Below are 12,901 nucleotides of genomic sequence, written 5' to 3'. Positions count from 1 at the left end.
TCGTTTCACTCTAATTAACAATTTAGAATTTAACCAGAAGGTTCACCATCACCCTATTTCTAAAAACAGTGCGAATAATATCTAGGACATTGGTATATATGGTGTTGATTGTTCAAAGATTTTTCAACTTTAAAAGTAAATAGCGGCCACACAAATGAAAAGGTAGATATATCCTAAACAGAACCGTGTATGTATAGTAGTTTGCATTATGCTTGTGATATTGATGCTCCTAAAAAGTTTGTCACAGATATATAAGATACATGGAACATCGGGATATGAGAAACACGCCAAAGATCAAACGATATATATAAAAATGGAGATTAAGTAATCTTAATATTTTACCAAAATAAAATGCAGATTAAGTATGCAGATTGATTAAGATTTGGATGAATTATATTTTGTAACTTGAACTAATTCGATCGACTATGTCAGGAATTTAAATCCATGAAGGTTAAAACTGTCGACAATAATGAAAGTCTTTACCTTCGTTAACACTTGAATACACCACACGTTTAGACTTGAGACAAAAATAAAATAGTCTTTCCTTTCGTTAACATTTGTATACACCACACGCTGACGCAAACATTCGTACTGTTTTCTTAAATCACGATTATAGAACTTTGATGGCTCGAGATATCAAACAAAACATTGAGCAAATTAGCTCAATACACTTAAAAGGATGGGATACCATACAAATGAGGGAAAATGGTAATGATGGGGGGAAAAAAATTAGAGGGAAATAGGGTATAGAGTGCAAATAGGGGATATTTGATGTGTAGGGAGTACAAATTCTCAAACATTTAAAACACTTATCTGAGCAAGAAAGTCATATGTTTTGGTTTGGCCTACTACAAAGTAGAAGCTAGCAGCCCAATGATAGCTCCTATGGGCTTTTATATTGGAACTTTCTGCTGGGTTCGTGGCCATCTGCGTAACCTATAATCCTAGTGCCTGAGTAAATTAAATGATAGCAGAAGCTGTTATGTATAGCCGTTGTGATTCACAGTCGACGAATATGGTAATATTAAGGATCGCAAAAGTTTTTGATGCCTTGCTTTATTTTCAGAATGCAGCTACTCAGACTATTTCTCCTCAAGCCCGCTCCTCCTCATCACCATCAATATAAAAATAGATATCCAAATATTTCGAAATACTGTACATATCATATACTTTAAAAATTAAAAGTCTGCTAATAATATAATGATTACACTGTCTTTTTGGAGAAGTTTGATCATGGGTGGGATCAAGTTTGGGAGTATTGGTAGCTGAGAGTTTAGAGTTTGTAGCTTGTAGTTTGAATGTTGTATTCTTGACTTCCTTAACAAGCTAATGAAATATGTTTGACGGAAAAGAAAAAAATAATGATTACTAAACTTCTATGGCGATGAAATGGGAAGACCACGTATTTCCACACCAAAACTATCATATAGTAACAAATGTACACAATCTTTCAACCGCGTCGTAATTGCACACCTTATAACTATCACAACTAATTTCCACACACATAATAGTTCGAAACTCGTTTCCACACAAACCAAAATTTGGCTTGGTTTTAATGGTTTATGATACTAACTGATTGTAAACCAGTTTATATCGGTTGATATTGGTATAATCCGACCCAAACGAAGATCCGACTAAGGTTCAATTTAAACCCAACCCAAACTCGTTTTAAAAACCCCAAAATCGATTTCATCTCTTAGAACCCTAAAATCGAAAAATTCAGAACAGAGATTCAGAACATAGATTCAGAGCAAAGATTCAGAAAGTATGAGTAATGAATCTGGAAATTCGAGTGGAGTCTCTAGCGCTCGAGCAAGAGGTCGAACTCTGGTACATCATTCCACCCAACATTCACATCAGTCCATGACTCCATTGTCGATTCTACAAAACAGAGAGACTGAAAATCAAAACCACAGAGAGATAGAGAGACAATACAATAACGACACAAAGAAAGGGAGAGAGAGAGAGAGAGAGAGAGAGAGAGAGAGAGAGAGAGAGAGAGAGAGAGAGAGAGAGAGAGAGAGAGAGATAGAGATAGAGATAGAGAGATAGAGACAGAGAGAGACAGAGAGAGAGAGACAAAGAATTATCAAAATTACCTGACTGGAGCCAAGCAGAGGAGACGTTCTTCGCGGGAGAGACAAGGTGATAGACCGCGGTCCACGGATCAGTACATGGAGCCGAACCAGCATGAAGATCAGGACGTTCTGAAGTTTTCAACCGAAGTTCATGATTTTCACCATACTGGCCAGACTGACCGGACTGTCCCAAATGCATCCGGATGGGAGCTTTGGCTGGAACCATGGCCAGATGATCGATTTCACTGTACTGGACTTTGTCTACACCGTCCTGTTTTCCATTTGATGAAGAACAGTCGAGACGGAATCGCATTCGGACGCACGGATCCTGAGTTAGGTCATTGCTATACATTTCTGGACAGTACCACATGTACCGCCCGAATGTCCAGTTTGAGGCTTCATCAATACCCATGTCCAGACGATCGAATTCACCGAACTGGAGCTCGTATTTCCCGTACTGATTGGCATTTTAAGAGCAACGGTCGAGACAGATTTGGATTCGGACGAGTGGAACTCAAGATAGGCCGTGACACTTCAAAACTGGCTACTTTGGACTGTCCTGCTTGTGTACTGGCCCAGTCCGCAGGACATGCTTCAGGAAGCAATGAACCTGGACGGAATTTGAAGGGTTTTTCACTAGTCAAAGTGTGATTTCGTGCCTTGACCAGATCTGGTCAATTTTATCATTTTCTATGTTTAGATTTCCCACATTTTTCTTTAAGTCTTTTGACTAGAACTTCTATATAATGTAACCATCAGATCTGAATAAAATAATTTTCGTTTTGCTTTCATTATTTTGAGTTTTACTCTCTTTGTTCTTTGTTAGAACATTTCTTAGTTTCTTGGTGAGGTTATCTCCAAGTTTCGATCCTTCTTTTGTTGGACCGGTGCGTCACATCCGGCAACGATCGAAGTCTGGTAGTATCATTGGGTCATCCGCAACCCTTTGTGTCACCGTTCATACCATCAGTTCTCTTTCCTTACGGATCGAGTTCATATCTTTCCAATCCGGTTGAGTGTTCGTTCCTTAGGGTTCTTCAAGTGGTTCTTCACAAGGGATTTTCGTTTAGGGTTTCAAATTTGCTTTAATCGGGTCTTCAATCAGGTTTATTAGACCCAATTGAATTAGGTTCATTTAATCCGGTTTATTTTCTCTAATCGGGTCATTTATGGTTTAGTTAAGTCAATCATTGGTTAAGTTCAGGTTTAGGTAACACTAACCAACTTTAAACCGCTATTTGTTGGTATCAGTTCGTCCTTTAAATTTTAGGTAGAAACGGGTTTCAAACTATTATCGTGTGTGGAAATTGGTTGTGATAGTTATAAAGTGTGCAATTACGACGAGGTTGAAAGATTGTGTATATTTGTTATTATATGATAGTTCTGGTGTGGAAATACGTAGTCTTTCCCGATGAAATCAACAGCTTTGCAACCTGTTAGCAGTAGCACAGAATGTGATGAGTTTATTGAAAAAATCGACCGTTAGAAGTGGATCGTGTATTATTATTATTAAGATGATCTCACATGCATGTGATCATTTCTGGAGAAAAGAGCAAAAACAAGAAAAGGTAACGTCCGCAGTTCCAATGTCCACAAAGATTAAATAAAAGAGAAATATATATCGAGTCCTACTATGGTGTGACTCACTTTCGCAGTATCTCAGCAAAACACTGTCGTTTTAAGCAGCACAGTGTGCCCACCCATCTCATTAATTATATAAGGTAACTAATTAAGGGCTGTTGCTAATAAAAAAGTAATTAAGGGCTTAAACCAAAAGATTAGTTGTCCATCAAATCAAATAAGTGAATAACATATCTTTTCAATTACATACCTGTTGTGAAGAATTATGTTTTGGCTAAAAGAGAAGAAACTAAGTAAATTGTATTTTGTGATTTATTAATCCTATTATTTGTGCAGAATCATACAAGCGACATGGTACTAGGAATATTTGTGCAGGATGATTATCCAGAGTGATTAATAAAGTAATTAGATTTTATTAATTAAAATACAAAGAAAGTAAATTATTACTTTTTCCTTTATATTGGTCAGACAAGCACCAATGTCGGTAAAACCCCACTCACTTCACTCTCTCCACTCCCCCCCATGGCTTCCTCTATTCTCGCTCTCCTCTTCTTCTTTATCTCAACTCCGTTCATTTCCTCCGCCGCCGACGCCTCTCAGGCCGCGAAGACCTTCATTTTCCGCGTCGATGGTGGATCTATGCCGTCCGTTTTCCCGACGCACTACCACTGGTACAGTTCCGAGTTCGCCCAAGAATCAAGCATCCTCCACGTGTACCACACCGTCTTCCACGGCTTCTCCGCGGTGGTCACTCCCGACGAAGCCGATAGCCTCCGCAATCACCCCGCGGTCCTCGCGGTTTTCGAGGATCGCCGTCGCGAGCTTCACACCACGCGCTCTCCTCAGTTCCTCGGTCTAGAGAATCAAAAAGGGCTCTGGTCCGACTCCGACTACGGCTCAGACGTAATCATCGGCGTTTTAGACACCGGAATCTGGCCGGAGCGGAGGAGCTTCTCAGATCTCAACCTCGGTCCCGTCCCCCAGCGGTGGAGAGGCGTTTGCCAGGCTGGAGCCAGGTTTGGTCCCAGGAACTGTAACCGTAAAATCGTCGGAGCGAGATTCTTCGCCAAGGGACAACAAGCCGCTGTGATTGGAGGAATCAACAAAACGGTTGAGTTTCTTTCTCCACGTGACGCAGACGGTCACGGGACCCACACAGCCTCAACCGCCGCTGGGCGTCACGCTTTCAAAGCCAGCATGTCCGGATACGCCTCCGGCATCGCCAAAGGCGTCGCTCCCAAAGCTCGCATCGCCGCGTACAAAGTCTGTTGGAAAGATTCCGGCTGCCTCGACTCCGACATCCTCGCCGCTTTCGACGCCGCGGTTGTCGACGGCGTAGACGTCATTTCGATATCGATCGGCGGCGGAGACGGGATCACTTCGCCGTATTATCTCGACCCCATCGCGATTGGCTCGTACGGAGCCGCGTCGAAAGGAATCTTCGTCTCTTCCTCCGCCGGAAACGAGGGACCTAACGGCATGTCGGTTACGAACCTCGCGCCGTGGGTGACCACCGTCGGCGCGGGAACGATCGATCGGAATTTCCCTGCGGATGCGATTCTCGGCGACGGGCACCGTCTCGGCGGCGTGTCTCTTTACGCCGGAGTGCCGCTCAAAGGCCGGATGTTTCCGGTGGTTTATCCAGGGAACGCCGGGATGTCGTCGGCGTCTCTGTGCATGGAGAATTCGCTCGATCCGAAGCATGTGAGGGGTAAAATCGTAATTTGCGATAGAGGAAGCAGTCCTCGTGTGGCGAAAGGTTTGGTGGTGAAGAAAGCAGGCGGCGTTGGGATGATTCTCGCTAACGGCGCATCTAACGGTGAAGGTTTGGTCGGTGATGCTCATCTTATCCCCGCGTGCGCCGTTGGATCAAACGAAGGGGATAGGATCAAAGCCTACGCTTCTTCCCATCCGAATCCGGTCGCTTCGATCGATTTCAGAGGGACGATAACCGGAGTCAAACCGGCTCCGGTTATTGCTTCTTTCTCAGGGAGAGGACCAAACGGGTTAAACCCGGAGATTTTAAAACCCGATTTGATCGCTCCGGGAGTTAACATCCTCGCCGCTTGGACAGACGCTGTGGGGCCTACCGGTTTGGCGTCTGATCCTCGCAAAACGGAGTTCAACATCCTCTCCGGTACATCGATGGCGTGTCCTCACGTCAGTGGAGCGGCGGCGCTGCTTAAATCCGCCCATCCTAACTGGAGCCCCGCCGCGATACGATCGGCAATGATGACGACGACTAACCTCGTCGATAACTCTAACCGCTCGTTGATTGATGAATCCACGGGGAAGTCGGGTACGCCTTACGATTTCGGGTCGGGTCATCTCAATTTGGGCCGGGCTATGGATCCTGGTCTGGTCTACGATATAACCAACGACGATTACATTACCTTTCTCTGCTCAATCGGTTACGGTCCAAAGACTATTCAAGTGATCACGAGAACGCCGGTGAGATGTCCGACGAAGAGAAAACCGTCGCCGGGGAATCTGAATTACCCGTCGATCACGGCGATGTTTCCCACTTCGAGAAGAGGGACGTTGAGCAAGACTATCATAAGGACAGCAACGAATGTGGGGCAACCCGAGGCGGTTTACCGGGCGAGGATAGAGTCGCCGAGAGGAGTGACGATAACGGTGAAGCCACCGAGGCTAGTGTTTAGTTCGGCCGTTAAGAGACGGAGCTATGCGGTAACGGTGACGGTGGATACGAGGAACGTGGTGTTGGGAGAAACGGGTGCTGCTTTCGGGTCTGTCACGTGGTTTGATGGTGGGAAACACGTGGTTCGGAGCCCCGTTGTGGTGACCCAATTAGATGTGTTGTAAAAAAATCCGGGTCGGGTTTTTGGATGATCATGCGGTCATGATCGTATAACCCATATGAGGTGTAGTAATAACTGCAGAACTATTTTAAGTTAGTGGGCTTTATTTTATTTTAATGTTTTGTGTTTCTTTTTTTTCTGAATGAGACTTATCTTATCTTTTTTTTTTGTTAACATACATGGAAATATCAAATGATGTCCAAAACTCATCGTTATCATTGTACTACAACGATTAAAGACCACAGATCTATAAATATGCAAACATTATGATAAAAGATGATTGATTACGACATGGGAAAGACAAAGATGATTGATTTGTGCAAAGTGGCATAACTGTGGAGGTATACGTATGTGTACGCTTTGACGTTTATCTGAGTTCCCACTTAAAATTAAATAAAAATAAAAGAAATGGGTGGTGAAGCCCTACTTCTTTGATTGGGTTTATTCGACTGTAGATTCTGCAGGATCTAACAATGTATATGATAAGAAAGCTCCATAGGCTTTGCATATCTACTACACACACAATAGTCACTGGTACTACTCACTAGATTTTATATATTATGTAGTGGACTAATCACAAATGTAAAGTATATATGTACTTACAAGTTTATGAGATCGACTATGTAAGTATAGTTGCATTTGCCAATCAAACAACTGAATGAAAAGTTAGAACAGTACACAACTAATTAGTTAACGGTAAAATGAGTAGTTAGCGAATGGACTGAACACATTCTTATTGTGAAAATGAAGTTGGTAAGCTCAATGTTTGTAGTACATTATGCTATCTACCCTCTATAGCGAAGGTGTGAAAGTTGGTGTTAGAAATTGTAATAACTCGTGAACTGTTGAAACAAATTCATCTACCTCGCATGAGCAATCAAAGAGATGTAAGAGGGACTGCAAATACACACACATTCCAGGATGGACCTAATTTTGTCGTCAATAAATGGAAACCATGTTTCAATAAGTTTCCCATGACTATATCAACATCCAACTAACCATTTCATATTTCTGGTCATACAAACAATTACATTTAAAAAAGTGGTCTAGCCCATTTGTCTTTGAATTAAAAATATATATGTCCATAGACATGGCCGAGCCATTGTAAAATACATCTATCTATCTTCTAAGCTAATGGCATGGTGATGGTGATCACATGATTGAAAATCACTTCTTTGTGAGATGAAAACTTGAAAGTTAATCACATGGTCCATTGTGACAGCGGGTATCATCAACAAAATTATTATTCACATAATCACATATATACCCCCATATATAAAAACATAACTTTTTCAACCGTAAAAGTTGTAAGCTTTTTAAAAGAAGGGGACATTTCATATCATATGGTTTGTTTATCAAGCTAAAACCTACTTTAAAGTTAAAGTAAAATTGATAACTAATACTATATATACTAACACTTTTCTTGGTATAAATATCTAATTATAATGTTGTGTCTCAACTGAATAAGAAAAGCTACCTAAGTTTGAAATCATTAAAGGGTGTTTGTATGTTGACTACTTATTTACTAAGGAAACAAAAAAAATTCTAACATGATGGAGCGCATGAAACGGTGAATTGGGATTGAAGACTTGCAAGAGTTAAAAGTCTCTCCGCAATCAACAACGAAGATTTCATCATTTCGGTTTTCGAGGTGAAACTCGGTCGGTCCCAGCAAATATGCCTAGATACCTTTCTAGATATTTGTCTGGTCAAAAAGGTTAAAAGTAATAAAAGGACAAATGCTTTCGTTGAAAGTTGAACTCAAGACCTCCCGCTTACTAAACGGGTGCTCTAACCAACTGAGCTACGAGAGCATTTTGCTAAACCAATATCGGGTAACTAATATAATCCTTTAATATTAATTTTTCTTGGGCCGAGGACCAAGAAAGATCCATTAGAAGATTTGTTTTACCAGCTATCCTATATTCATTATCCCTTCCTCACAAATATTTAAAGATCAATTGGAAGATTTGGATCATGTGAGATTGTGAGGTAGGGTTTACCAATAAACTATTTAGTTTGTTTAAGATCCACAAGTGAATTTGTAATTGGGCCTAACCCAATCCGGAAAAGTTTGTAAACGTAACACTGCAAGCAAATATGAATACAAATTCTATCACCATGCTCGCCAGTCAATAGTTCATGTTTTTAAGTTTAACTAAATCTCTTTTTCTAAGCACCCTCTCTAAAGAAAATTAGTCTCACTCTTTTTCATAATTATAAGACTATTTAAGTTGTACTTCCAGTAAAATTGATCACACTTTACATATGACGTTCAAGTTAAGCAGTATCATGCTTTGCTTGAATGACATTAGTTCCAATACAATTCAGATAAACTTAGGCTTTTTATTAGCAGCATTAGCGGCAGCAGAGGCATACATAACATTTAACATTAAGACTAACAAACATGAACCAGAAACAATAGTCAATACAACTCTTGTCAACAAAAGGAGTGCTATTCTTTTGTTTGACAACTAAAAGCAAATACGAAGTTAAGCACTAAACATCAATAACTAACATTAACAGATAATTAATTGCTTCCCATGACTGTTGTTAATAACAGCTACTGATCACTGAAGCATGTAACTCCGGTTAAATGGAATGTAGACTTATTTGGTCCGGTCCTGGATTTTGTCAAATCCCATCTCGGTTGGGTCGGTGGCTTGAAGCTCATAGTGAATGCCTTCCAACACTCTTCTCAGCCCACTCTTCGACGTTGCATACATCATCTTCTCTCTTATTCTCGACGCCTCCGGGGACCTATATATTCACACAACAACAAAAAAAATAACGTTTTGACCCTTGGTCGGATTGGTTCGGTTTCGGCTCAGATTGGTTTGGTATGATTGTGATTTCGGATTGGTTACGTTCAAATGGATTTGACCATCTTATAGAGTGGTAAAAGGATATAAGAATACGTTTAACAGTTTAAGAAGACTAAAACACTGACCAGGTGATGAAGAAGAGCTTGCTCATGCGGCAGTTATCAACGGTCACGTAATCGAAATCAAACACGGCGTAGCGACAGTCATCCTCCGGTAAGGAAGCGGCGAGATCTTGATAGGTCTCGCCGGTAGCACCAACCTTGTCAACGGTGACTTTATTGGATTTCTCCTCGATCTTGAAAACGATGTATCTGTGCACTTTCTTCCACTTCATCTCCATGAACGATCTCTTGCACTCCTCCGTCATCCACATACCGTTCATCGACGCGTATTATTGTTAATCTTTTACCAACCGCTTGTGTTACACAACGATCACAGTGTGTTATACACGAGTTCGAGAGAAAGAATAAGATAGACGTTTCAGGCTTATAAACTTTTCTGAAAATACTTTTGTATTATTGAGATTTGGTAATATGTTTACAACAGATGATTGATCTTTATATAGAGATCGAATCAATACAAGTATAAGAGACACAACTCTTTATACTAAAGGACACAACTTGAAGAGTTACAACTCTTTGTGTAATAACATAAATAACTAACTTATGTAAATGTATCAAGGAGAGATTAGATTATATAGTTTAACACTCCTCCTTAATCATATCTCGACTTGACTCCAAGCTGCTTCCTTAGATCTTCAAATCTTGAACCACCCAATGCCTTTGTGAGAATGTCTGCGAGTTGATCATCCCCTTTGCAATACTTCAGTTCAATGATTCCCTTTTGCTCAGCTTCCCTCACGAAATGGTACTTGATCTCTATGTGCTTCGTCCTTCTGTGTTGCACCGGATTCTTCCCAATTGCTATTGCTGATTTGTTGTCACATAAGATCGGAATGCCTCCTTCAAACTTCTGACCAAAGTCTTCAAATAGTCTTTGTAACCACACTGCTTGATTTGCTGCTGCACACACGGCTATGTACTCTGCCTCAGCCGTTGATTGCGCCACTGTTTGTTGCTTGCTTGACTGCCAACAAAACATGGCTGATCCAAGAGTAAACACATAACCTGAAGTGCTTTTCTTGTCTTCCTTAGAACCACCCCAATCGCTGTCCGTGTAGCCTAGAAGTCTTGGTTCTTTCACGCTTGTGAAGTACACTCCAAAGTTTGATGTTCCTTTGACATATCTTAACACCCTCTTGGCTTCTTGGTAGTGCTTCATGCGAGGTGATGACATGTATCTTGAGAGATAGGCGCTTGCATACATCACATCAGGTCTTGATGCACACAAGTACAAAAGCCCTCCAATGATGCTTCTATACTTAGTCGGATCTCCATACTCCTTGTCATCCTCAACTCCTTTTCCTTGTGGTGTAAGTGGGTTGCTTACACTCTTGCTGTCTCGCATCCCAAACTTGTCTACAAGTTTGTTTGCATATTTTTCTTGTGAAAGAAATATGCCTCCATTGTCTTGAATTACTTCCATTCCAAGAAAGTAGTTCAACAATCCAAGATCCACCATCTCGAATTCTTTCTTCATGTTCTCCTTGAATGTGTTGATGCTCTGAATGTTGCTTCCTGTGATGATTATATCATCCACATATAGACTCACGATCAACACATCTCCTCCTTGCTTCTTGATGTATAAGGCCGCATCATTCATACTCCTCTCAAAACCGTTTTGAAGAAAGTATGAATCTATCCTTCCATACCATGCCCTTGGGGCTTGCTTTAAACCATATAAAGCTTTGTGTAGCCTTAACACCTTGTGTTCCTTCCCGTGTGTCACATACCCAGGCGGTTGTGTGACATACACTTCTTCCTTGAGGTCGCCATTGAGAAAGGCTGACTTCACATCCATCTGATACAATTGCCACTTCATCTGAGCCGCATAGGCAAGTATGGCTCGTATTGTATCATGTCTTGAGACAGGAGCAAACGTCTCAAGGTAGTCAACACCATACTCTTGAGAGAACCCTCTTGCAACTAGCCGCGCCTTGTGCTTGATGTGATTGCCGTTTGCATCGGTCTTGATCTTGTAGATCCACTTCACACTTATCACATTCTTCTTCTTTGGCTTGTCCACTAGTTCCCACGTCTTGTTCTTCTCAATCATGGCTATCTCCTCATTCATTGCTTCTCTCCATTCCTTGGTACCACACGCTTCATCATAAGTGTATGGTTCTTCATTTGCATGAAGACAAGCTTCTATAGCTTGAGCCGCTTCATCAAGCTCTACTCTCGGTGCCCTTTCCATGATATCAACCATGGACTTGAACTTCCTTGGTGCCTCAGAAGTTTCTTCATCTCCACTACTAGTATCATGATCATCATTTTGAAAAGAAATAGGACTGAAAGTACCTCCAAATTGTTCCTCAGGACTGGATGCACCTTCGGTTTGTTCCTCAGGACTGGATGCACCTTCGGTTTGATCCTCAGGCGAGTGAGAGTCTTCCATAGACAACTCCAATGTCTTCCTCACTTCTTCTTGCCTTTTCCAATCCCACTTCTTTCCTTCTTCAAACTCGACATCTCTTGATACTTCAATCTTCTCATTCTCCAAAATGAGAACTCTATAGCCTTTGGATTGGTTGCTATATCCAACAAAGACTCCACGCTTTGCCTTGACGTCTAGCTTCCTCCTCTTTTGATTTGGGATATGTATGTAGCATATGCTACCAAACATTCTCATGTGTGACACATCTGGCTTGTGTCCACACCACTTCTCTATAGGAGTGACATCTTCTTCTATTGCCTTTGATGGCAGACGGTTTTGAAGATATGAGGCAGTGTATACCGCTTCTGCCCATAACTTGAGCGGTAAGTCTTGCTCTGCCAACATCGATCTAGCCATCTCCACCAATGTTCTATTCATGCGCTCCGCTACACCATTTTGTTGTGGTGAATAAGGCAAGGTGACTTGCTTATTGATTCCTTCTTCTTCACAGAACGGTTGAATTCTCGTGAAGTGAACTCACCACCTCCATCTGATCTCAGTGTCTTGATGGTACAATCCGACTGCTTCTCCACCATTGCTTTGAACTTCTTGAACAGTGAGAATGTCTCTGACTTTTGCTTCATGAAGTATACCCAACACATGTGAGTATGATCATCCAAGAATAGCAAAAAGTATCGGCTTCCATCAACAGACTGGTGCTGCATCGGCCCACATACATCCGTATGTACAATCTCAAGCTTCTCTCTTGTCTTAGTTTGAGATTCCTTTGGGAAGCTTTTGCGTGATTGCTTTCCAAGTCTACACGCCTCACATGCTTCCTTCTTGACTTTAAACTTTGGTAATCCCTTTACCAAGTCTTTGTCTTGCATTTGTTGCAACCTTTTGTCGCCTACATGACCAAGTCTCTTGTGCCATGTCTCCATCTTTCCTTGCTCACTAGCGCTCAAGGCCTCTTCTACCTGAGCCGAACTCATCCTGATTCGATAGCTTTTGTGAGTCATTGGGATATCCATTATCCTCCTTCCTTTTGCATCATCTATGATGCATCTCTTCTCTTGGAAACTCACCCGGTATCCGC

At 41.5% G+C, this 12,901-nt stretch overlaps 2 protein-coding genes and 1 non-coding gene across 3 annotated transcripts; 1 reads left to right on the top strand and 2 right to left on the bottom strand.

Annotated features, from left to right (window-relative positions):
• The first annotated feature begins 4,129 nt into the window (after positions 1-4,129).
• Positions 4,130-6,645, top strand: LOC103862383 (subtilisin-like protease SBT1.6). The gene has a single exon (XM_009140084.3). It carries the CDS (start codon positions 4,182-4,184, stop codon positions 6,483-6,485), a length of 2,304 nt encoding a protein of 767 aa, XP_009138332.1. The 5' UTR covers positions 4,130-4,181; the 3' UTR covers positions 6,486-6,645.
• Positions 6,641-9,863, bottom strand: LOC103862381 (actin-depolymerizing factor 9). Its single transcript, XM_033289115.1, has 2 exons — positions 9,432-9,863; positions 6,641-9,241 (listed from the first exon to the last, which is right to left on the bottom strand). Exons 1-2 carry the CDS (start codon positions 9,686-9,688, stop codon positions 9,091-9,093), a joined length of 408 nt encoding a protein of 135 aa, XP_033145006.1. The 5' UTR covers positions 9,689-9,863; the 3' UTR covers positions 6,641-9,090.
• TRNAT-AGU lies at positions 8,222-8,295 on the bottom strand. Its single transcript has one exon. It is a non-coding gene; the product is annotated as a tRNA-Thr (tRNA).
• Positions 9,864-12,901: the final 3,038 nt, after the last annotated feature.

Source organism: Brassica rapa, chromosome A03, assembly GCF_000309985.2.
Source record: "Brassica rapa cultivar Chiifu-401-42 chromosome A03, CAAS_Brap_v3.01, whole genome shotgun sequence".
In the NCBI taxonomy this organism is placed as follows: Eukaryota; Viridiplantae; Streptophyta; class Magnoliopsida; order Brassicales; family Brassicaceae; genus Brassica; species Brassica rapa.
Note: the sequence above shows the minus strand (reverse complement) of the source record. Positions and strands in the feature narration are given on the sequence as shown.

What these genes read in the sequence shown, in the direction of transcription:
- LOC103862383 (XM_009140084.3), top strand. Translation starts at nt 4,182, where the DNA reads ATGGCTTCCTCTATTCTCGCTCTCCTCTTCTTCTTTATCTCAACTCCG.
- LOC103862381 (XM_033289115.1), bottom strand. Translation starts at nt 9,688, where the DNA reads ATGAACGGTATGTGGATGACGGAGGAGTGCAAGAGATCGTTCATGGAG. An exon ending in AAGCTCTTCTTCATCACCTG is followed by an intron (nt 9,242 to 9,431) that starts GTCAGTGTTTTA and finishes GTGAATATATAG; the next exon opens with GTCCCCGGAGGCGTCGAGAA.